The 25,448-nt window shown below is 39.4% G+C and overlaps 2 protein-coding genes across 6 annotated transcripts in view; both read left to right on the forward strand.

Moving 5' to 3' along the window:
* Positions 1-3,092, forward strand: part of LOC119745585 (multiple epidermal growth factor-like domains protein 6) — a 35,838-nt gene extending 32,746 nt beyond the window's left edge. Inside the window, exons 5-8 of one of the 2 annotated variants that reach the window (XM_038222047.1) lie at positions 447-556; positions 818-1,007; positions 1,514-1,599; positions 2,063-3,092. In XM_038222047.1, the coding sequence (XP_038077975.1) occupies positions 447-556; positions 818-1,007; positions 1,514-1,599; positions 2,063-2,559 (883 nt within the window). In that variant the 3' untranslated portion in view covers positions 2,560-3,092. The remainder of the gene's footprint in view (positions 1-446; positions 557-817; positions 1,008-1,513; positions 1,600-2,062) is intronic. The other variant, XM_038222048.1, reaches the window with a different exon arrangement.
* A 3,268-nt stretch (positions 3,093-6,360) lies between these two features.
* Positions 6,361-25,448, forward strand: part of LOC119745586 (poly(rC)-binding protein 3-like) — an 81,778-nt gene continuing 62,690 nt past the window's right edge. For 2 of the 4 annotated variants that reach the window (XM_038222049.1, XM_038222052.1), the window contains exons 1-3: positions 6,362-6,498; positions 14,619-14,657; positions 24,119-24,248. The gene's annotated coding sequence lies outside the window, so the exon portion shown is untranslated. Of the gene's footprint in view, positions 6,499-14,618; positions 14,658-24,118; positions 24,249-25,448 lie in introns of all 4 variants that reach the window. The other 2 variants (XM_038222054.1, XM_038222051.1) reach the window with 2 other exon arrangements.

Below are 25,448 nucleotides of genomic sequence, written 5' to 3' on the forward strand. Positions count from 1 at the left end.
AATGATACTTGAAACACGGATGTGTTTTGGTAGAGCCCTAGCTGTTCTGAATTGAAGAGTTTTTAAAAAAATACACATGTGGCTGCTTTCAGAAAACCAAACGTAAAAAGGGCATGGTAATTACAAACTTATTCCAACTGAAAACAAAGAAAAATAAATCTTCATGTGACAACTTTTATCTGTCACGAAGGAACAGTGGTTCACAAGAATGTTGGTTTTGTTTAAGTTAAACCGAATTACTAAAAAATCAATATCGACCTGGGGGATGAGAATAATAGGTTTTGCGTATATTGTGAACCGCTATGCCATTCTAATTTTACTCCAACAAAATCAAAATGCTGCTTATGTTCCATCGGCAAGAAGTGTACTCTAAGTCTGCTAAGTTGTCTGATAATTTCTGTTTCATCACTTGTGATTGATCCTGGCTCTTTCCTCGCGTTATGCAGATGTCAACATCCTTGTCAACCGGGAACATATGGTATGGGATGCGCCAAGCAGTGCCCTCCGTGCTTAGGAAATGCCACTTGTGACGTCATTGGCGGTAAATGCAAGCGAGGTAATTAGTCCAGCGCTCAACCTGGTTTCCATTCTGACCTTTTTAATTTTGCCCAGTATTTTTTCCCACTGTCAGTTAACTTCCTGATCAAACTCATCACAAGGGAATATGTAAAGATAATGGCCCAAACCGGAGTCCTATCACTGGAAGGCTCTGTTGCCACGTTTTACCTGGAGTGTATGGCCTTTTCTTGATAATGATAACGTCATCATTTTATCTGGTTTTCCCCTTTTCCTTTCATCTTTCCTCTCAACCAACCAGCCGAAGCGACCAGTCACCCAGACTCTGTCAGCGACGCCGTGGTCACCCAGAATCTACTCGATGACGTCATGGAGACGCCCCTCGTCATGTACGCGATCATCGCTGGGGGCGCCCTTGGCTTTGTCCTGCTGGTGATTCTGGCGATCATGGCCACCCAGAGATTGAAATGCGGCCGCCATGGTTCCTACAGGTACGCCATCTTGGTGTGCTGATGATTTCATCCGATGATTTCGTCATTCATCTGATTGCTCATATTTTCTAACTCATTCCCCTACCCTGTTTGCAGTTATACCTTCGTCATGAAATACCATCATAAGCATGCCCGCATTCACCGTGTTAATTATTACCGAGCTTAACATCATTGTGTGAAACTGATCCACTTGGAGAAAAACGATAATCAATCCAACAAAGGAACTCACCAAGAAACTTAACCTTGATCTTGGCACCGATGGGTTTGACACAACTTTAGTTCCTATGACATTTGGGCGCTATAGCTAACACCCAATGGCACCCATCAATAATAATACCAAAATAAAACAGGTTCAGAAAAGACGATTTGGTTACTGAAACTACGACCAGATGTTGCATTACGGTCTGCACGACCAATTTTACCCCAAACTAATTCAACCTAGGAATTTTTCGATCGACTTAATGTAAACATTTAAGATAAAGTCCCAAATTGATCTTCCCTATCAGGACAATGGAACGTCCCAGCGGTGTGTATGCGACTGACGTAAGCCAGAAAATGCAGACAGTCGATATAAACAGTAATAATGTTAAAGGTATGAACTTCCCACCATTGTAAGTGATTTTTTAAATATTTTTTAAATGAAAACGTTCTCACCTTTGAACATTCATATTGCTGAAGAAAATAATGCTGAGCATTTGCATTCCCTCCACAATAGAGAGTAACTCATTTTCCACCCTTATTGGAATTCATTAGCATGATTTTATTGCCATATATTCCCGCATGACATTCGTGTGGTTTGACGATTTCGCTTTGGCATTTAACGCTAACTTGAGACTGAAATTAGTGCCATAATAAACGCATCCGTTGACTAAATTGTTAACTTCAATAGAATTTATTCCATAATTTCTTTAATTCCACCTGTCCCCACAAATCCCATCAATTATTGCACAGCAATATTATCTAGTACGCAAGTCACTGATTTGTTCAGTTTAATCTCAAGTCTTCTCAAAGCTATTTTTTTTCCATTTATATATTTCATTTTGCTCCTCTCTCAGTTTACGATTCGTCGAGCCTCGGCGGACGCTACAAGCGAAACTCAAAGCGCCCTCTATCGGACTGCTTGGCCGGCAGTGCCGTCCCAGTCCAATACACCCTTGCCAGTCTCCCACGGAATCTGAGGTCACTACCCACGCCAGCTCGCCGACCCCAGCCCCTGCCAAGGAAATTTTCTGTGGTCAGACCAGCCCCTAGCCTCAACTCCATGGAGAAGCCGTTTGTGGACATCACTCCTCCCTCTTCGGTGCTGTCTGACCCCACCCCTCCTTGCTCCGTCACCAGCGAGGAGAGCCGAGAGGGCTCCGAGGCTGAGACCGCGTCAGTTCGGTCCTCGACCGTCTCCATAGTAACAGGGAGCTTCATGAGCAGCGATAGTCAGTACACCACTACCACTGGTTCATCCACTGCCAGCCCGCTTGGGAACACCGGGTACTATGTCGTGCCTGGCGGGCCAGGGGCAAAACGCAGAACACCGAACGGTGAAGTTCTGATTTGAATAAAAACTATACCGATGAAGTCTCTACCCTATCTGTTCAGTCTTGAACCATTTGAGGCAACCTTGTTCCCTGGGTGTCGAGCAGTACGCTCTCACCACTACCTGTTCTTACTATTGGACAAGAGGTTGAAAATAAAGTAAGCCCTGGGGACGAGGTTACATTGGAGGCGCTGTGAGCAACAAGCTAGCAGAAGTGTGTGGATTCCGTCTTCAGATTTTTTTGACATGCAAGAGAATTGTTTGTTTTAGATAAATGGCTGTCTTGAAACGGAATCCCTTCTCTGGAGACAATTGTATTAAGATCTACTCGTGACTTGTATTTCTAAGCTACAGGCCCAAAGATCGATTTGAATACACCAGAAAAGCGAAAATATCTTCATTATGTCCTCCGCCATTAAAACGTTTTGTCAGACATACTCCATCGTTATCAACACACGTCAAACGGATGAAGGGAAACAAATATAACAATAACAATAATACTGGATTGGACATTTGGGAGACATCCCCATAGACTTGTGCACAACATTTTTCAAACTGAAATGTGCCCTAACCCAATATTCCCTTGTCCTTTTTCCATGAATTTGGCGGTATGTTTACTAATTAGACCACGAGCAACAAATATAACTTAATTGCGACAGCAAAATTGTGCGTCTAAAGGGGGGCTGTGACATTAGGGAGACATGAAAATGTCTCCCTAATGACAGATGTCTCCCAGCTTACAAAGAAATTACGATACTGTGTCTCCTTAGTGGTACCTTTACACGTACTATCATACTAACAACAATACTCTTTTGTTTTGGCAAATGAAATAATATCTCAGTATATTCTATGAGTTCTACTAACATTGATCATCTGTCTTTCTTCCGTTTACCAGCACACGGATGCCTTTCAGGATGTCAGGCCAAATTTGTGTTTTCTTAAGAGGTAGCTGGCAGCATTCCAAAAGCTTGTACATGTACAAGTATTTAAATCATGTCGAAATTGTTCTCTAATTGTGTAATGGTTTTTTCCCGGGAGATGATTGTTGACTTATTTGTATATCAGAAGACGATAGCTTGTAAATAACTAAAAAAGAAATATTTTCTCCTGAGTCCTGATGATCATTGACTGATTTTCAACAACGTCAACAACACGAAGTATATCGTTACATTGTAAAAGGGTTTCATTGTTTTCTCGCAAAGCAGATAGTTTCAATAGTCTGTAACGGATTTTGAGCTTGGTATTTTATTTGGAGAAAAGAGAAAATGAAAAACGCGAGTGTTCCTATGCAGCTTGAGAAACTGTATTTTAGCGGCTTAGACGAGTTCTTCGCTGACGGTTCAAAAAGAAAATATAGAAGAAAAATATGTGTTCATTCATCATCAAAACAGTATGAGTTTTCTCCCTCGACGGTGCGATCGTTGTTATTATTTATACTCAGGAAATAAAGCTTGTAAATAGATATATTAAATATTGTACAGGTACAACCAAACAGTTTCTAAAGTTGTGATTAATGATGTAATAATTTGCTTGGGTATCGAATTATTTTTTTTTAAACTATCGGGAGATTACATGTATAATTCACCGCATAATCTTACCCAGGGCCGATAGTCTCAAAAGGGAGCGCATGAATTCTGACCTTTTGATTTTACAACCGACTGAATTAATGAATAAGGGGGAAAAATAAGGGAAAGGAAATCGGCAACACTACACGAAAAAAAGGCCCTGGAGTTCGCCTGTCGTCAATCAAAAGAGGGCGATGTGTAGGTTTGCTGTCCAGATGAGTTATTGGTGCAGACTGTAAAACGACTCCCATGGACCTCAGTGATAATTACGCATACTTCAAAAATTATTTAAAATACTGACAACTCTGCAAGGTACTTGAGACACCCAGGAAATTAAAGCTTACCTCGTCATCTTTCATTTTCTGTTCACTTGTGGGTGGTTATCCCATGACTTTTAGGAGAAAATTCAATCCAAAGATGATCACCCCTAAAAGTAGTCCTGTGGCCCATCGCCATTTTGAAAAATGATGCCTGCGCTACATTGCTAAAATAGAGCAATTTTGGGGCCCAATTTCTATTCCGAATTACAATTTTCATTACATCCGAATTTCACAGAAACACGACTTCACACTCCTGTGCACGGCTTCCACCCATGTTTTTTTTGCAAACCTTCAAGTTCATGGTCCACAAAATGCTCTATTAAATAAAGAATTTGAGGGCATATTTGGCGTGGCCCGCGTGGACAATTCGGGGCCTATTGACAGGTATGCATCCCTTATGGTACATACCCTGGAATGGGACAAACAATGCGCTCATGAGGCCGAGGCCCAAATATAGGTGTGGCCCAGAAGATTTTGGTATTCAAGACGTTGCCTTGCTCAATGCCCGACGATTCTGTCTTCAGGTATTGAAACTCTTTCTACGTCTCCAGATATTTTAGCATTCCGGTGAAATTCAGGCTACACCCCTCACTTTCTGTTTTCTGTGTTTTTACAAGGTAAAAAGCAAAATATGCCGTTCGTGCCTGTCATAATTATGTGACAAAAAGGGCTGCATACATACATTGAAAATGCATTAAAGCACTTCGCTCGTTACATAATAATTGTAGGCATATCGTGATGTAGACTATACAAGAAACTGAGAATGCGCAGAAATATCTCTAAAGTGCTTCAATCCTATAGTTAGATCCTTACCCTGCTGGTCAAAATGTGTGTAAGATATGAAATAAAACTGAAATTCTATGATTTTTGAAAACCAGATTGTGCTTCTTTGATTTATTGGGGAGATAATGTTTTGTTCTCTTAAAAGGTTCCTAATTTAATTTGTAATTTAATTACGGCTTGTCTCAGATTTTGTGAAGACGGCATATAAGCTTTGGGATAATAGTGGGAATATAAGGAAAGACGATTGCAATGGGAACTTGATTGCTTGCGTAGGCTACACAGGTTCAGTTTTACGCATCTAACAAACAGTTGTTTTCACTGGGAGATGGAGACGGCGGAAAAAAATAATGAAGCAAAACGAAAGAAAGTCTCATGTCGTGCAAGAAGGGTAGATACATTGTGAGACAAAATATTTTCCGGTTCTAAGCTTCAACTCAAGAAAGTGGTTTTCAGGTGTTTTTTTTCTGTGGTCTTGTTTGGATAGGAAAGTTACTTTAAAAGAATGTCTTTAAAGAAGACTTTTATGTATTGCTATTTTCCCGGCATTGCAACATTATTCCCTTTTGAATAAAACAAAATATAGAATTCTTTGCGGCAGTTTGTCTTTTGTGCATTAGGCCTAATGGCGCAAAATCAAATTCAAATTTAATCAATTCCTTAAGAAGGTTGCAGACTTCCAAACAAAAACATTGAAAAAGAAAAAAAAAAGACTATTCCCCGTCAAACTAAACATAGGCCTACATGTCAAATCGAAAAGGCGTCAGAAAAAAAATTGAATTCGTTGAAGAGCTTCGACAGTTTAATGACTGCACCAGCGCGCTGCAAAGCGCGCCCTCTTGTAAATCTGTGGCAAAAACATAATAGACTTGACTAAGTCTTTACAAGAAGTATAGGACAAAATGTGTTAATATTATCACAATGAAAGTATTTGCTTTATCAACACACAGTTCTTATCAATACCATAAATGAAAAAAAATAAGGGCGATACTTTGATAGTCAAATCCAATCAGAAAAATGAAATTTTTAAAAGAATTAATTATACCACCATTTAACAATTGAACTAAGGGACTTGTGCAACCTTAGGTCACGTTGATCAACATAAAACTGCCTGGTGGCTGTTTTTGCATTTTCCCCACTGTACATTGATACGGCAGGGAGAGTCGGGTACCAGACCAATTGATTGACAATCGAAATTCGCTGCAGGTGTGCATGCACGTTCTTCGTACACACACACGACGCATTCGGAGACTTGGACTTGGAAGAATTCGTCGAATTGAAAACTGGTGAAGCAGGTAAATTACTTATCTAAATAATCAGAGACAAATTATTGGAATTCTGCGAGATTTAAAGTTAATATTTTCAGTGTAGATCCATGTTGTCTGTTTCAATAATGCATGGAATCTTCAACATGTTCAAGAATCATTTCAAATGCCATTCCGCATTCGTCATTCATGTCTGTGGCTGTGAGTGTGACCTTTCTTTATTTTGGCTCAACATGTTGGGCGATCGTGTACTGTAGGGCCCCTGTTTTGTTTTGATCAAATTAGAGTCGAAAATGTTTATTATTGTTCAAAAATCACCTTTACAATCAAAAGTAGACTTTTCTAAATTCTAATGACACCCGTTTTGCAATTTTGAACAGTTTCTTAAAACGCAGTGGCTATTGTTACGGCAGCCGTAACGCATTTCCCATTTTCTATCGTTACGGTAGACTGCAACCTGGCAACTTTTATAAAAAAACATGACAAGAAAATATAAAATAAGAAGGAAAAAAGTGAATTTGAACTTTATGAAATTCGGACTTTATTTCCCTTTTAAAAAAAATCCTCCAAAGCCTCAGGTTAGAAAAGGAAAAAAATTCGAGTGCAAAACTGAGATTCGAACCCGCAACCTCGCGGTGCAAAATCCTACTCTCTATCGGCTGAGCTGGCGCACTGCTCGATAAAACGTGGGGAAACAAATAATTATATACCTGCGTGCGTATCAAAAAAATATCGTAGAGGGCGCTAAACAACGAGTGCCGTAACGATAGCCACTTCGTTCTTAAAAAAAATCTTAGGGTAGAAATCACGATTTTCCTGCGCAGTTTGTGTCTTGCGATTCAGCGCGTCGTGTGTGCTCATGGTAAATCGCGCGGTGATCGCCATCTTTATTTTTGGGTTGGGTGTTCATGTTGTCGCCACGCTGCTTCGTCATTTTATCCCCAAATTTCCCTAAATAAATCAAACCCTGCCCTCTATCTATATACAGTCGAGTCTCGTTAATACAAACTCGTTCGGACCTAGCCAAATTGTTTGTTATATCAGAATTTTGTATTAAGAGGAACATCAGACCATGGAGGAAGCTCCATGATCAGACCCATTCATTGTGCACATAAATGCACAGTCGGGACTAAGGCTTTATGTTTGTTATAACCAGGATTTTGTATTAACAGACAATGACAGAGTTTGTACTAACGAGATTCGACTGTATATATCTACATGTATGTCCATCATTATTAAGAATGTCACCAACTACATGTAGTTTGGTCGGTCTGATAATTTTAAAGTGGATTCTGTTCCCGTATAAATAAGGAACCGGGCCCTGCACTACACGATTGCCACATGTTCAACCATGGTCGATGCAGCAAAAATGGCCAGCTTGGTCTTCACTGATCTTGTGTAGGCCTACGTGGTAGCTATTTTCAAGACACGATATTCCAAATAGCAGTTAGCACCGATCCACGACCACATACCGAAATGTCTATCCTCTTAATTATCAGACATTGTCAGAATGGAATCTAACAGCCACTTCAAATTAGGCCTAGAGCCTACGTACAATTTACATGTAGAACCCCATTCCTATACCTAACTTTGGAAATGACACAGACATTGTTGGTCTCACAAAATTCCATGGAAATAGCTATATATATGTCTGATTGGAATGCCCATTACACCCCCCGCCCTGGTCCCATCTGCCCATAAATGTGACTGAAATACCGGACTACCTCCGTATTACCTCCGTAGTACATATGTGCATGGATGGTCCCGTTGCTAGGGGGACCGAACATCAATTTAAGATCGAAATTATTTTGTCACTTGAAAATCACCCTAGCCATAGTACGAATGCTAAATAGCAAAAAAAACGTTGAATTCTGTACCTTCAGAGGTCTAGTTATCTAGTAATCACATGTGGTAATTCGGCGACGAATTCCGACGGTTTCAAAAAAGCATGGTGTCTCTGATATTTACCAGACTGTTTCCCGGCCCCCCTAAAATAGTCGCAAGGCCAGTGGGGTCGGGGAACCAGACTACAGAGCTTTAACCATCCACTGAGTGTGCGTCAACTTTGGCAAAGTGCACCGCGGCTTCTTTTCTATAATTTTGAAATTGAATAATCAATAAATAAATTAAATAAACCAGCTGTCACTGTGTACTTACATGTATTTCATTTTTGGATTGATGACATGACAATAGACATATGTACAAACTGCACACGTACTCGTGTGTACAAAATGGCGGAAAGATTTCCATATACGAAGTTCACTAATTGTCCTCTGTATTGACTAACAAGCCCCCAGATAGCAATTTCATGTCATCAAAGTCAATTTGAGCAGTGAGAAAATACAAGCATTTTCTTAGAAAACACTTAGAATTTTGCAGTCCAATCTCATAGGGTTTGTATACATGTACACAGGGTGTTGAGTGAACTTCGTATATGGAATCTTTCCAAAATGGCTTTAAATCCATCGAGGGTATCCTACTGGCAGTGCCATGGTGACTGACGTACAACATTGCTGACAATTCAACAACTTTTGGGTGCATAATAAAAGTTATAGGCCTAATCATTTGTGGATTTTTAACTCTGATAAAGTTAGTTAAAAGAAATTATTCATCCAACTTTTTGGCTGTGTAGAAATTGGCTCGAAACACCATAATGTTGGATATACATACATGTACATGTATGTACTCAGACAAATTGATTTTTTGTGTACTTATTAATTAATTTTTCAGTTAAAAGTAACAGCCGAACTGTTGAATTTTGTTAGAAATAAACTACATATTTCAATAAATATGGATAAAGAGCTTAAAAACGTGTTTCATTTTGTGGCATGTGAATTTTAAAATTTTTTTTTTATATTTTTGTTATAAAGTTTTGGCATTTGAGGTCATACCGTGAAATTTGCCCATTTGTCAAGATCTAAGCATGTATGCAGGACTTCAGTCAATTTGCCTGGAATTCCCCACATGTTTATGTGCATGTGAATTCATGCATTCACCTACATTCAACAATTTTCATTGTATCCTACATATGTACATGTACATAAAACTGATCGCGTGCTGTACGTGCATGCACTGTGCTTCATGTCACATTGCCTTAGGCGCTTTCCGATTTCCAAAGAACGCATAAATTAAGTCACTATTAGCCACAATCACTGGTACACCTCCCGCCAACACTGCCCATTGTGTACCCATTCTTCACTGGTGTTTGACCCAGGTTACCAGCAACAACTCATTGTGAAGTTAACTTCCTATTGGTGGCTGCAAATACCACAGATCGATACCAGATCAATGGGGGAGGATTGGACTAGTCCTGTCTGGACCATGGCTTCACATTCCATGGACATGATAAATGTAGATCCTCAGTTCAATGAAGGGTGTTGAAAATAGTTGGGCGTAAAAAATCTTGAAGGGAGGGGCCAGATTCAGTGTTTTTGGTACAAAGTGTGGACGTAGATTTTGAAATATCAAGAGAAGGACTTCGAATCTAAAATATGTGTATGGTTTTAAGTGCATGTTTACAGTGTGAATCGAGGACACACACATGCAACATCATCGATAAATTGAGGGCAGGAACCAAATCGAGGATGACCTCGTTATGAAAACGTGTACAAAACCAATAAGAGCTGTTGCAAAAAATTTAGTAACAAAGGAAAAGGGGAGAGGAACAATAGAAAATCCTCGATTTGCACCATAAACAAACCTGCTGGGACATGCAGTTGTAATCTTTTTTATTTTGGGAGAAGGAGGGAAGTTTATGTACATGTACATGTACACAGCCATTAGGCCTCATCCCCCCCCCTCTCCCCCCCCCCTTACCCCACCCCATCACAGCACACCCATGGCATCTCCATGTATTGTTTAGATGGAGGGCTCACTACATGTGTATTTGAACACAACTTTTGACCGAAAATTGCAACAACATTTCTGTGTAGAAGTGGAGAATGACCCTAGAGACTTTAATAGGTTTTGTATTGAAGCATCAAATTTCTTGTGATATTAATTTATGAGTTGTTGAGGATATGATCTTGCCTGTGGATATGACCTGTGAATAGTAATACATGTACATGTATTAAAACAATTCTACAATACATGTAGGCCTATAAATTTTGTAGTAGTTTATAGACCTATAGGCCTACCGGTACATGTACATTTAAAATCCCTATAATACAGAAAATACAGAAAATCTGCTGTACAGCAAATGTGAATCCCACTGAGTCCAAGCAATAGTTTTTTTTATGTAACTGTCGCGATCAAGAAAATCCTACAGAATTTGCTGGCTGTTGGATATTGTAGGAATTAGGAAGGCTAGAAGTGAAATCTAGGACCAAGTATAATGGCTCCTTGATTTCAATGGAGGCTGGTCTCCGTACACAGATGTACAGAGATTTAAGCCCAGCCCCTTGGTTTTCTGACCAATCACAGCCATGATTTAAGTCCGACATGCATACACAAAAGTCGGACTGCGTGCACACGCAAATGATGCGCACTGCTTTGAAAATGCAGTGTGGCACTAGAGTGGAGCATATGTGCTAATTTCCATACAGTGGGTGGGGCTTAGTACATGTACATGTACTGCTCGGTAGGTCAGTCTGCAATAATATTATGTAGGCCTTTACAGTTTCAGGCTTTTTCCATACAATATACTGGCACCACACCTGTGTGTATAGCCTACTTTTTTCCATTCATGTGCCTCAAATTTCAGACAAAAATATCCGAGCCCACTGACATCCCTGCACGTACATGTATACAGACACCAAGCCATGATATGACTCACTGAGTTAATGCAGGAAGGGCTCCGTCCAGCTCTTCTTCACTTTGCCTGTTATTATTGCTTGAGGTGTTAAGACTTCACAGCCGCCTTGTTCCCCTGCGTCAAGATGTCACCAAGAAAATACAAAACTAAACAGCAGCATGAAAAAGCTCATTAGGTATTCGGGACCTGGTGGGATATAAACTCACACATGCACAAGCACATACTTTTTTGTTTGTGAATGAATGAAACAGTCTGCAATAAATAATTACTGCGCTCACATCGGCAGAGCGACTTATTAATTTATTTCGCCGAGCGTCAATTAAACGCTAGTCAGTAATCCTGAGATTCCCTTCTGACGCTAAGAGATTTGATGAGAAAACAAAGACAAATGAGATTTCTTAATGGGTTTTTCATCTTCTTCCTTTTTTGTTTGCATCGTGGGGTGATCACGGCTTAATGACTCCGTCCCGATTCAGCTAGAGAAAACAACCATCTCGGAAATGAGTTGATTAACCCCAGTGTCTTAAGGTGGAAAGCGACGATGTCTGCACGAAAATCTGCAGCGATGTTTTTGCGTCATAGATGTTTAAAACTTCTCCCTTAAGGGCTGGATCTGGGAGATGTTTTGAAAACCCAATTATTACCGCTGTCTAAATTGGTGGTAAGCGTCTTTGGAGTGTTAAGGAGGATTTAGTCGGCGCGAGCCGTTAGGATTGTCTGGGCTGGGGTGCACTTAGCGTCAATTAAATGCACTTTAATGTTGAGGTTAAGCACACTGCACTTTTGTCAGTGCATCCTGGAATATAGTTTATATTTTTTTGGGGGGGGGGGGCAGGGGTGGTTAGTGGAGGAGTTTAATTAGGGGGATAACCACGGCTCTGAGTCTGAAATGTACAAATATAGTAGGAAACTCTGTTTGAATAGCATTTTTTTTGGAAGTACTTTTTCAATACTCCAAAAGCCATGCTATTGTCTCTTTCGATACACCTTATGATGTTCTTGACCTTGTACAGGGATTCTCCTGATAACTTATTTATTTCCCGTAAAGCCATTTCTCCCTGTGGAAACTAACTTGCTATTGTCTCCGTTTTTCTTTGATATCAGTTCAGATTTCATTGTGAGTTTATAATTTCTCTGTCCAAAGTTTTGAATCGCCATCACAGCTCAATGTATTAATTAAGTTGGCATGTTGACTGCCATGCTATTAGTTTTAACAAAACATTTAAAAAAAAATGCAAATTGACCGCTATAGTCTACATACATGGAATAGACCTTTGCACATGCGAGCAGATTCAGCGATTAATTAGGCAAAACAAGACTGCATCTTGACCTTAAGATTTTGACCATTGTATCGAGTCTTCCGTAACCCGTGTTCGTACTTAAAATACAGAAGCATGTCAGCTAAATCGACCGATCAACATCTAAGTCCGCAATTCTGATCAAAATGACGTCACAATTTGTACTGTTGACACCGATTGGCTGGTGCGCAGAGTTGCATAAAATTTGCATTGCTCAGATAGGCCTATATCAGACATTGGTTATGGAGAGGGCTCTTTTGAATACGGGATAGTCGGACTAAATGCCGCAGGGAATTAAAACCCAAACTATATTATATTTTGTGACTCGAAACCTCGCTCGTATTCATCCACCTTAGATTATGTGCTGATGGAAAGTTACATTAGCATTAAAACACATGTACATAGGCCTATGCTTTCAAATATTCAAATGTTGAATCATGCAACAGATATCTGAATAGCATTTTTGTTTGATTCAAATATTCGAAAAATGTAAGCAGTCTCAAAGAGATGATGAAAGTTTGTTGACTTCAATGTTATTTTAATCGTATCTATATAAGTTGCCACTTTACACACATAATTTTAGAGCTTCTATGTGGAACAGGGGCTCAAATTTCTTGTTTTAATTCTGTCAAAAATAAGTCATTCCGCTACCTTGAAAAAATAAATCAACACGTACAGGAAACGACTTCTTTTATCTTAATAAGCTCTTTGTCAATTTTCGACAAGCTCAGCTGAACACAAATCTTGATGGGTGGCCACTTTAGGCTTTAAAAACTTGTTCAGCGCATTTCAAATATTGTTCAATCAAGTCCAAGTTTGGGTAATTGAAAAACTAAATTATTTGAAAATTCACAGCGCTAAATAAACAGTGGCTAGCAAAACAACCTCACACTTTCTGTATTTGCCTGACCAGAACGAAGATGGACAATTGTGGAGGTCATGCAATATTGTAATTTTTGTAGTTGTAAAAAATATGCAATTAGATTATATTTCACATATCTAATGCAATTTGTTCCGAAACTACATTGATGTCCATGTTCATGTACTGTTCTGTACAATGCACTACATGTATGCTTACTCCATTGGATATCACTTTTACTTAAAAGGATATTTGCATTTAAATGTAATCCTGAATTACTTTGGTAAATTAAGCGTTAATTGAGACAAGAGCACAGTGCACCACACACGGGGACGGAGTCCATTAGGCCGGTCAAACAATAAGCTGTCCTGCAGGGTATTGTTGCCAGGGTACAATATGTATCGTTGAATGAATGCTGACTATGTACGTCATTTCTCTTGGCTTACTAATTGCCTGGCTTTGAATCTTTCATCGGCAAATGTGTGTGCTTCCGTGAACCTTTGTCAGTATTTGTGTAAATTTCTAAATGATAGATTTGCCCAAGGGATGAAGTTTTCTAGAGGTCTAGAAAAGTGCCGTACATGTACATGTATTTACCTTGCATGAAAAATGTAGAGGATTTTAAGAAATTGTTTTGCCAATTTCCCCACATCAAGATTCACATTCACATTCACAAACAAAAAGGTTTTGAAAATTTCTGTAAAATTACCTTATGTAAATTTCTAAGACTGGAAACATTTGTCTAGTTATTTACTCAATACAAAGAATTTTTGTAATTTTTTAAGGATACGTTACTTAAGGGAAAACACACTCACACCAAACATGTACGTGTACCAGTATGCAAGCGGTTACCGGGATCAGATGGAGAGATTTCTGGATAAATCTTTCCCAACACATTTTGTTAATAATAAATAATAACAGTACTGGAGAATTGCACTCAGCAACGCAGTAAGCCTTAAGCCACGCCAGCTGTTGACGTGTGCATAAATAATTGTATTTTGCCCGCATGCTGCGTGGCTCACATTGATTTCGCAAATTAATCCATGCTATTGATTCTTCGGCGGGGAGCTGTGCATGCCAAGCCTGGGAATCTGTGCACCGACAGATTTTATTATTCGTTGTTGTTTTTTTTCCGTTCTCTCGTTCTCTCGCTCTCTCTGGCTTTTCTGATTCATTTTGAGGCCGTGGTTGCTGCGCTGATCAAGTGTTAATTCTGTCGTTCTCTGTGTCACTTTCACAGAACGCTGTGCTGAAGAGAAACTGACTGTGGGGAACACAGGTAAATATCAATCACTTTATTCCTGGAGGCTTGCACTATTCCTAGTAAATCTACAAATAAATGAAAATCTTACAGCTTACAGACAAATATGGAGGGTGAAATGGCTTTCAGATAACCGAACATTCAATGGTCATTCACAATATTTTTTTTGGAAACTAAAAGTACTGTCCAATTGAAGGTGACAACTCAAAACGAAGCTGTTTTTATGTCTTTCACTCTTAAAACAAGGTATTTTTTTGGTACCGTGGGGTATGTTACATGTCCACGAATGCATAGGAAATTCTGGTCCTGAACATGATGGTTTGTTATTTAGTATTAGATAGCAGTATTGTACATGTACGTACATACCAGGACGTACATGTACATGTGTAGACAGAAAATGATGCCTCAATGATGTTAAGTAATGTTCCACTGGAATATGGTATAAGGATTTATTTTTGCACATTTAGGAAGGGTATTTCAAAAACAAAATATACAATATATAAATAAATACAAAAATTTGTACATGTAGACGGTAGTAAATAAATGAACAAATTAATAAAATAAATTTAAAAATCTATCTGAGTTAATCTGAGTGTTAAAACATACACTAGTAATACTATGTATTGATGGATGCGGTGGTACATTGTATATTCTTCAAAAATGGATTCTTATTTACCGTTTCTGTTGAAATTCATTACTTAATCCCTTCGGAAGGCAATGAAAAACATGATGCCAGCTCATAATGGTCTACAACTTGTTTACACAATATTTAGGTGTACATGTACACATGTTAGGTTTCATTAATGCAAATCCTTGGTAAGCAATGCAACTCCGTTTGCTTGAGCTTTATAGAGGACAACACGTCAGTTGTCCAGTTGTCGTCAAATTGTAATTAACCCGCTGAGGTGTTCAAAGAATGTACACACGTATATGTACATGTAGGTGCCTGAAGCAGGAAATTACTGTAGGCCGATGGCGCTGCAATAACGAATGCAAGACGGAAAATACGTACAGTGTACAAATGTAGGTGTTGATGAATCAAGCTCCAAATTTAAATCAAGGCCCGTAGATTGCCTTGATTGACTGAGATATACGTACGCTTCGACTCAAATATTCTGATCAGGCAAGTTTGTGATTAGTTTGTGAAAGTTGATTAGCCGGCAATCACACATGTGCCTAGCCCCATAAATGTGGCCAATTTACTGGACTACCTCTGTAAATAAAGACCACACTTCCACCATGTACAAAAACATGTCGAACTTTGTCAAATTTTGATTTTCACATTTAGGCTTAGTTTGTTGGTTTTTTTGGGCTTCAGAAGCATACTCACCCTCTTGATAGGCTAATCAGAAAGTGCTGCCTTTTTCAGATGTCTAATTTTCGTGAAATTTCATGTTGAAATTTTGATACGCAAACGAATCTGGACATTTCACGCAAAATAGACATCTGAAAAAGATGTCTCGGAATATAGGTCTACAGCATTCACTGAGCTACATTATGTAAAAATTCATCGTAATAGTTGTTAAGATTTTGAGCACTTTTGTTGCTTCAATGCATTACAAACAAAATGCACAAATAACAAATCATACCCGACCTTTAACGAGCAATGGGCTAATGTACAGTGCAGCCTACTGGTGTACATGTAGTGTAACACTGCATGTACCCTGTAAATATGGGCAGGAAAATTATGCCTCTACATGTAACAAGTTACATGTACATGTTAAAACAAGGCGTCGATTATCGACCCTGTTTAGTTTGAATAAAATTGATGTCACGTAAGAGCGTAAATGCATTTTTCATCGCATTTTAAATTTTAATTTTTGAAAAGGGAATCGAAGATACATTTATTGAAGTTTAATATTAATGATGCACTTTCTATGTACATGAAATCATGGCGGAACTTTTGTAGGTTGTTTGGTTAGGTGCGGGCGATTTAAATCATGCAGTTGACACAAATCTGTCAAGTGAATGAATGGAGCAGAACTTGACAGACGCGGTACACGCGTGTAAAAGCCTGCAGCAGTAATGTCAACCGCAGCGCAAAGATTCCGTCGACTCAAACCAAGAGATATTGGCAACTAAGACAAATGGCTTGAAAAACTATGGATGAAGGAGTAGACTATTCTTGCAGGCACAGCATCAAGCTCTGCGATTGCGTTCTTGTCTTGTCAGATTTTTTTTGTTATCCAGAGTCTCTTCAGGACGTGAAAAGGAACAATTTACTTTACCGATCAGTGCTGGGCAGTTGTATTGTTGGACGGGATAATTGCAACGACTGGTAATTGTTTTGTTAGGGCATTGTGGCGGATGTCGCACATTCATCAAAGCCCGTGCACGACTGCACGTCCACATTATGAGTTTGTTTTTTCATTCGCTATTCATACGACAAATTCCATTATGCTGCCACGTGCACCGTGCATTAGCCACACTGCGCCGCTCTCTTTGTCTGCCGCTGTCGACTTGCGCACCGGCTCGGAGAGAAGTGATGTTTTGTATTGATTGTCAATGCAATACAAATCTCTGCTTCTCTCTGTTTGAATAAAAAAGGGGAGAAAGGGTAGAGGTATTTTTGATGTCTGTGTTGGCGGTGGTGTCGATGAAATTGTTTACGGGTTACTGATTGCATTGTTGTTCTACGTCATTTGAATAGAATTTTGATGAAGGTGATATATCAGACAGATGTCATATTGATCCATTGAAGGGCGATTCTCATATTATGTTTCAATGATGTGGCCCTCCATACTTTGTGAATTTGTAAATTACTCAAGTTTGCACGCATGTGCTTGTACATGCATGTATGTGCAAGCATTTCTTTTGCTCTTGTCTTCATTGGCGAGAGGCAATAATAGGTGGACTCGGAGGCGAAAGGCTCTTTCTCTCGAGAACGATCAGAGCTCAAATTCCCTTAGTAGTTGGTTTGTAATTCGGCGAATCAGTGAATGGATGCGTACGAGCATTGACACGACACACACACACGCATGGTTGCTATTATTCGTTGGTTCAGTGCATGACATCGCGTAGCTCTGCAATCGGCTAAAAAGAGCGCGTGTTCGGGATCCTGATTTTGGGCGCAAACCAAAATATGACTTGGTAACTTTTGAATTGAAATTGAGATCCCAGAATATTGTTTTCTCAGAGTACTTGTATACAACACTCACAGAGCTAACGCTTCATCAGGTTAGATGTTAAGCACTCGTCTTCAGATTTTGAGCACTTACATTGCTTCGGATGAAACAAATGACAAATGATCTACATGTACTCTACCTTTATTAGTAGCTCTATGAAATTGGGCCCCTGATCAAGAGTTTACACATGTAAAAAGTGCACAGCATTTCAGCTGCAATTCTTCAGCCCCACACCCTCTCCAATAAGCAGTGAAGCTCAAAGTATAATCCGCCCCTCATTCCCAGTAATCCATAGTTATTTCATTAGCTGTTTGGGGAATAGGCCTATGCCTGATTAATTCCTAGTCTGGCTTTGACCAAGGAGCATGGGCAGACCCAGGGGTGTGTTTAGTAGGAGTAATTTGCTTAGAGCTGGGAGGACAATTTTTGCCCCGCACTCTGCATTGATTATAAAGTAATAGACGCACACGGTACAATGCGTCATTGCAAGGGAGCCCTCTGGAGGTAGTTAAGATCCAAGGCGGACAGTTGTGCAAATTTTGAAGTGGAAAAAAACAGAAGTGATGAGTGTTTTGCACAGCATAACACTTTATCTTGTTTAATCTTCAATTTTATGGGTTCAGAAAATAGAAGCTACATGCTTGTATTTTAATTTCTTTTTAGATTTAATTTAAGGTTATTGAGTTTCTTACCCAAGGATAATGCACACTTAAAAGTACACATACCTTGATTAAATTCTGCAGTAATAAAAGTTTATCAGAAAGCCTGCAGATCGTCCTTGGCATTAATTGCTAATTCTCCATGTTCACACATGTACATGTACATGTAGTAGGGTTGCACCTGAAATGAAGTGTTCAGTAAGGTGCAACTGACCACATATTTGTTCGGAGTGGATGTACATGTACACCTATATTCACACATACCCAAACGGGTCAGGTGCAATCAATGAATAATTCCTGGACAGCAAACAAGCAGCACTAGTGGTGGGAGAAACCGGAGATTTGATTTGATTTATCCTACTTTTTTTTTTCAAACGGAATAACGGTTACACTTACAGGGATGAGATTTTTCAGACTTTTGTTTGAATTCAGACTTTTTGAATCTGAGAGAAAGACATTATCAGTATAGAAGGAAATACATTTTTCAGACCTTTCATCCAATTTTCAGATTTTTTTGAAATTGACAATCTCATTTCTGTGGTTATCTGATTTCACTGGAAGTTCCCATCCACTTGACAGTCAGGCGCAACAAAAAGTGGCAAGTGAAGTGCCGCCCAATGACTGGGTATACTTTTCAGGATTCAGTGACCACTGGGCCTTTACAAAAACACTCCAGAGCTGTAATGTTGAAAACATTGGTGGGCAGTGCACTGTCTGATAAGTCGTATGGGCAGGATATACCAAGAGGACCACTAGCAAGTGAATGCAGTCAAGGGTGGTTTCGAATATCGGGTTTACAAAATTGAAACCGAATACAAGTGAAATTCATTTCAAATTGAATGTTAAAAAAAAATCCAGATTTAAGTCCCACCACTAAGCGGCACTGTGATAAAAACTTAATTAATTTCATTTTTTTTTTCTCGAAAAATGTTTGAGATGGCTCTGAACGAGATACGGATTGCAGAAATTAGAATGTACCGGTATGGTGATGCTGAGCATAATGAGCATATAATTATTAGGATCTACCTGATACAAATGTACGTACCGTACATTATGTGTGCTCATTGGGTATTTCAGTATGGAGCTAGACCCCAGTGTAACCAACACTTAAATTTGTGGAAGACTGATCATTTAAGTGGCATTTGGATGAATCACTGCCTCTTCCATATCAGCTGGGGGGGGGGGGGGGGGGGGAGAGATAGAGAAGGGGAATTGGCATCAAGCAAGGATGGAAAGGATGGTATTGAAGACATTACCAATTTTAAATGGTACATGGAGTGTAAATTTGGAACAGTATGATAGATCTGCAGGAAAAAGAAATCCATTTCATGTTTTTTTTTTAAACGTTTTGGAGCAATATCCTGCATGATACTCCTAGTCTTTATTGATTAACCCTAACCCCCCTCAATCCTCTTTGCGGTTTTGGAGGATTTTGGAGGATTGAGGATGAATGGTGTTTGAGAAACACAAGGATTTCGGAGGATTGAGGATGAATGGTATTTGAGAAACGTGAGGATTTTGGAGGATTGAGGATGAATGGTGTTTGAAGAAGAGGAGGATTTTGGAGGATTGAAGATGAATGCATTTTTTTGAGGCAGGACTGTTTGACGATTTTGAAGGATTGAGGCACTGGGTATCCTTCATTTGAACATAAGTACAAGATTTTGGAGGATTGAGGATGGTTCCTGTATCCTAGCTAAAATGGCCGAGGGGGTTAGGGTTAAAAAAGGTTTTTTGTTTTGTTTTCAAAAGACATCAGAATTTGATGCCAGCCAGTGAATTAAGGTAATTGAAAGTATCATTAAGCGTGCAAACTGTACCATGCGCTAAAAGAAGATCCATTCATTTCCCTAATTTTCGCGCCCACTCGCACAAAGTGGCCCCGTAAATGAAATAAATTTGGCTAAATGCATGATAAATTAGCATAAAATCAATGCAAGGGGAACCATGAGGGTAAAGCAGGCAGAGCTCTCCCGATAGTCGGAGACCCTTTTGTTTGGATAGCTGACGCTTCTTCCTGTTTGGACCTCAATGTATCTACTGCGTTTCCCGATACTCGATCAATTATGTTTTCGTGCTGCTTCGCTTCTTTTTTTTTTCGGAAAAAGAATCTCCAGCGCCCGGACCATGGATTATGAGAAAGAAACCCGATACTCTCTGTTCACTCCTCTTCCATTCTCCTGTCTATTAGCTTTATCCTTTCCTTTCTCGCTGTTTTCTCCATAGCTGGATTTTCAATTTTTTACTTTCTCTCTGCCTCTCTCTCTCTTTCTGAAGAGGTTTTTATTTTTCTTACCATTGATAGCGGACTGTTATTCTATAACCTCCACCTCTTATGTACGTGTACATGTACCTTCTAAATGGTGATTTTTGTCTCTGATAAAATTTGACGTGGGGCTCGTTGGCCTCCTCAGGAAAATTCAGTATAAACCCTGCTTAATGATGCCCCTCCTCATTGCATCTGGTGAAGTACTGGTAGTTGTAGAGCTACGAAAGCTCATGCACATTCTATTCTCTAATTAGTCATTTAAGTGCTACCTGACTTTTACTAGATTTTTGTGTGACTAACACGGCTGCCCACCACTTTTAGGAAGATTCAGCAAATTTTTGATCTTGAGAAATCATTTTCCAGTGTTGGTTCTGCCGTGGTTTCATTGTTGATGCAGACATGAAGAAATGAAAAGTTTGTAGAGCATGAATGAGCAATGCTTTATGTTTAACATGTACTTCATCTTAAAAATACCTGCGATTTTGTGTATTTTACTTGAAAATGGCAGGCTGCCAATGCTTGGTTTTGTCTATGAGGATGTCACAAATAATTCACACAAAAAATACCTACTGTACATGTACACACGTGTACATGTACATGTAGGATAGTCCTACCCTGTAGTACGGTATGGCACTGTGCAGACTACCAAAGCAAAGGGTTAAACCAGCATCTCATGAACACTCTGAAAATACACGTGTTCAAGGTTTGAAAGACTTTCACTAGATATTACTACCCCAAAAAGTGCTAAATCAGCTACAAAATACACAGGTCTACAGTACAGTCTACTTGTGTTCATTTTCTGTCCCATCTGGTTTTTCTGTTTGCCTCCTCAAACTGCATTTTAACTCATGGGAATAATTGAGTCCTTGAGGCAATTTATTATATGGCTCCAAAAGATTCTATGGATGTTCTTGAGAAGAAAAAAAATGGGTTGAATTTCACAACCAGGGCAGGAAGAAAATGAAGGAGCTAGCTACAGGGTCAAATTGTGACAGATTTCACCACACTTGGGGTGCAGTTTTTTGAGAGGTTCAATTGAAGCTCAAAAAAATGTAATTTGTTTCCTCCGTAAGGCAATAATGAAATGAATCAAGAAATATCTGTAATTTTCTTATTTGTTGTCAAAAATGTTACTTGAAGAACTCATCAACTCATCAGAAGCTGCAGAGATTACTTTGCTGCATGGGCATTTAGGATGTGACGTTTACACGTTTAAACGCTACTGGAAAATTTTGCTAAACGTTTATCAAATTAAACGTAGATTCACATCCTTATGGGATTGACCACTAATCCCATGTGGTCAATCCCACTTTTTTTTTTTTTTTTGGAAAACAAAATCAATCAGAGTATAGCTTTGAAGTTTCTTTTTTTCATGTGCATACTTCAGTGAAGTATTTTCAGAGAGTCAGCTTTAGTATCCTGAAACCAGTTATACAAACTTGTACGATGATTATTGTTTTTTCTTCTGGTTATTCATGGATTAAAATTGAATTGACTTTGAACAAGGACACGTCATTTCCACTTAAGAGAAGCAACTTGTAAACAACAGATAAAACATTCTCTGGAAAATTGTCAGACTCTTATGACAGAAATTTTGGCATACCGCCCGGAAGCCTGTGCCAACCCGATAGCATCTCTGTAATGTAGGATTAGTGGTTCCACATATAACTAGCGGGGAAAGAAAACATCAGCGTAGGGCAAAGAATTTTAAGGTTAGAATAACGTGGCCCACTAGGAATTTCATATTTCATCAACGTTAATACAGTATGCACACTGTATAGGCCCTAATATTGGAGTACATGTATGACTCAAGTCCTGCATTTTAATGACAAGATAATTTTTTTTTCTTTTCTTTTTTCTTCTTCTACAAAAGCTGATGTTGTCGTTGAACCCATAACAAGTCCATCATTTATGAGTCCCATCACAACTCAACTACAAGTCCATTCACACGTCCAGTCACAAAAAAACAGGATTGTCAGCAAGGAAAGAATATTAGGGCCTATATGCCTGTTTTATGACTTATGTACATCTACATTTACTTGAATATGATAAACCGGTACATGTGGGACAGGAGGATGTGATATGATAGACACAACTATGGTATCATCACTGTAAAAATGCATATATCATCCTGTCAACTTCGGTAACGTTGTGTGCTCCTATTGAATCCAATGACACGACATGACCCAGCTAGTCATGAATTATTCATACTTTTTGTACACATGTACAAGTTTGTGTATTTAAGCAGCTTTTGACAAAGAAGGAGACTTACATGTATAGTGTGATTCATGTACTCGTATCGCATATTTCTGTATGCAAATGATATACTCCCACACACTTGTCCAAACCTGTAAATGCATCTCTTATCAGAATCTCTCTTGTTCTGAGAGACAATATCTGCTCACCCGCGGGCCCAACACAGAAATTACTTGAGCAGTCTGTGGACGTCATTCACAGTGGCGAATTCGTGGTGTGCTTATTACCGACTAATCCTCTGGTAATTTCTGCCTTCTTGAGTTCCAAAGTCTTGTCTCTTGATAGCCTCTCTGCACACCTCGAGCGTCGGCTTTATACCTCCTGATTTGATTAGGACTCCGGTGTTCTGAACCTTGTGGGGGGTCGCACTACCCGCCCACCACCGAACTTCATCTCGCAAATAACCGGGGCTGGAAATTGCCAAATTTGGCCCCCCTCTCCTCCCCCCTTGGGGATCCGTCTGAGAGAATAGCCAAGTGCTGGCTCTGCCCTGCTTGAAAAGCACCAGGCGTTAATGGCTGAAGAAGTTGCCGAGTGTGTATTTCTCACTTGCCTGTAAACTATTCAGGGGCTTGTTGCGTGCTTCAAGGTGATGGTTTGAACTTTTAATGGCACAAATTGATACCTCAGTTCAGGGAAGCATACCGCACTAATGGCAATTACTCGTTAGACTGTGAAAAAGCCATAACATAAATTTGTTCCATGTACTATGTTTTCTTACCACACTGATAATGGTTGTGAAATTAAATTTACAGCGCATATACTTGCAGGTACATCGCAGGGGCTGCAAACTCTTTTATAAATATACTTCAGTGGCGTTGGGTTTCTCCTAATGGAACGGCAGTTCATCAGGGTGGCAACTTCACATTTTTTCAATTGTTAGTTTTCTACTTAGGCACTTCATGCTGATCAAATGCTTTCGAAAATGTCGCAAGAAATCTCGTCACAAAACCGTTGACTTTTGCCTCAAAAAAGACCAAAAGAAATACCACCCACGTAAAAGTGAGCCTTCAGAGGTGAATGACGCTCAACGTAATTTGCTTACTCCAAGATTGCTAGTCTATTTATGCCACAGGACACCTCAACAAACTGCAATCGCCTGTCGTTAGAGGGGCGATTCATTAGCTCAAACAATGACATTTATCACGTCATTAATTTCTTGATATCTAGGACATTGCCGGGCAAGCAGAGTGACGGTTGCGACGCTGTGGGCGACTTGTTACGACACATGCTGTAATTTAATCACAAGCAATCAGCCGTCCACGTATACAACTCTCCCGGTCTCGAGCTGTAATCAGAGGTAAGACTTTAAATTGCCCGTTCCTTTCTTAACACCCACGATTTTTTCAATGAACTCGGAATTATGCATTGATTGAGCTGCCAAAGTTGAACAATGCAGCCTCTAAAGCCTTTAAAACGGTAGATTGATCCTAGGAAGTTATAGCAAAAAAAAAAAGGAAATATTTTTGAAATTAAGGAGAGACTTGCCAACTTGTAATATGCAAATTGTTTCAAAATTGAAAACAATTAATTTCAAAATTGATTACGTTCATATGCCATTACCATACATCCCAAAAGCAGCGATGGATTTCTCTAAATGAAGTGGAAAACAGTGTCCATTATGCCCATTTACTGAACCGGTAGTTTCATTTTGCAAGTAAAGAGCTATCATGAATCCGAAAGGAGAATCATCGGTTTTAATTTCGACATTTTTTGCCTCAAATTTGTCAAGTTCTTTCCTGTGCTGTCCTGGAGATTGTACAATTATTTGGCGAGAGTAGGAAGGAAAGAAATCCGGACGGGAATAAGAATTTGCCCAAGGCATGCCGGAGGACCGAATACCTGAATGAAAGAAGTTGATTGGATTCCGTGATCTGGAAAAAAAAAAAATCCAGAAGATGAGAAAAAGCCCGCTAGCCGTGACACTTTGAAGTTTGATTACAGATGACGCTTGTGGTTAGGTCTAGATCTTGTGAGACACACTGGAGCTTACTGGAGACATTTGAGCTGATGCAAAGATGTCATACTGCATCTATCTATCTAAAACTGATATAAGAAGGCTAACAAAATTACAAGTAGCTGTTTACAATTGAGTCACACTGGAGGTGGATGGAATACAAACATGTGGAGTAGAATTTGGATCTGGAATACATGCATGTACAGGGTATCTTTAGCATAAATATTCTTTGGGTCAGAAAAAGGACTTGAATGTTTCTGAACACAATTCATCAGGCATTGGTATTGAAATCAAAGTAGTGATCTGATCTGACCAACTGCTTGGAATCCTTTTGAATTGTGGGAAAACTGGACTTGAATCGGTTGAAATGGAAATATAAAGGAAAAGCTGTACAGGCTTTTCCCAGCACACACACACAAACACTGGAAGTCAATGAAGTTACTCTAAACTCCCTCTCCATGAATCCTTCACATTCTTTTTATCACCCTATCTCCCTTGGCATTTTTGCCAGGATGCAACCTTAATCCTGCAAAATCCTCCAAC

This window comes from Patiria miniata, unplaced genomic scaffold (genome assembly GCF_015706575.1).
Source record: "Patiria miniata isolate m_02_andy unplaced genomic scaffold, ASM1570657v1 HiC_scaffold_7, whole genome shotgun sequence".
Classification (NCBI taxonomy): Eukaryota; Metazoa; Echinodermata; class Asteroidea; order Valvatida; family Asterinidae; genus Patiria; species Patiria miniata.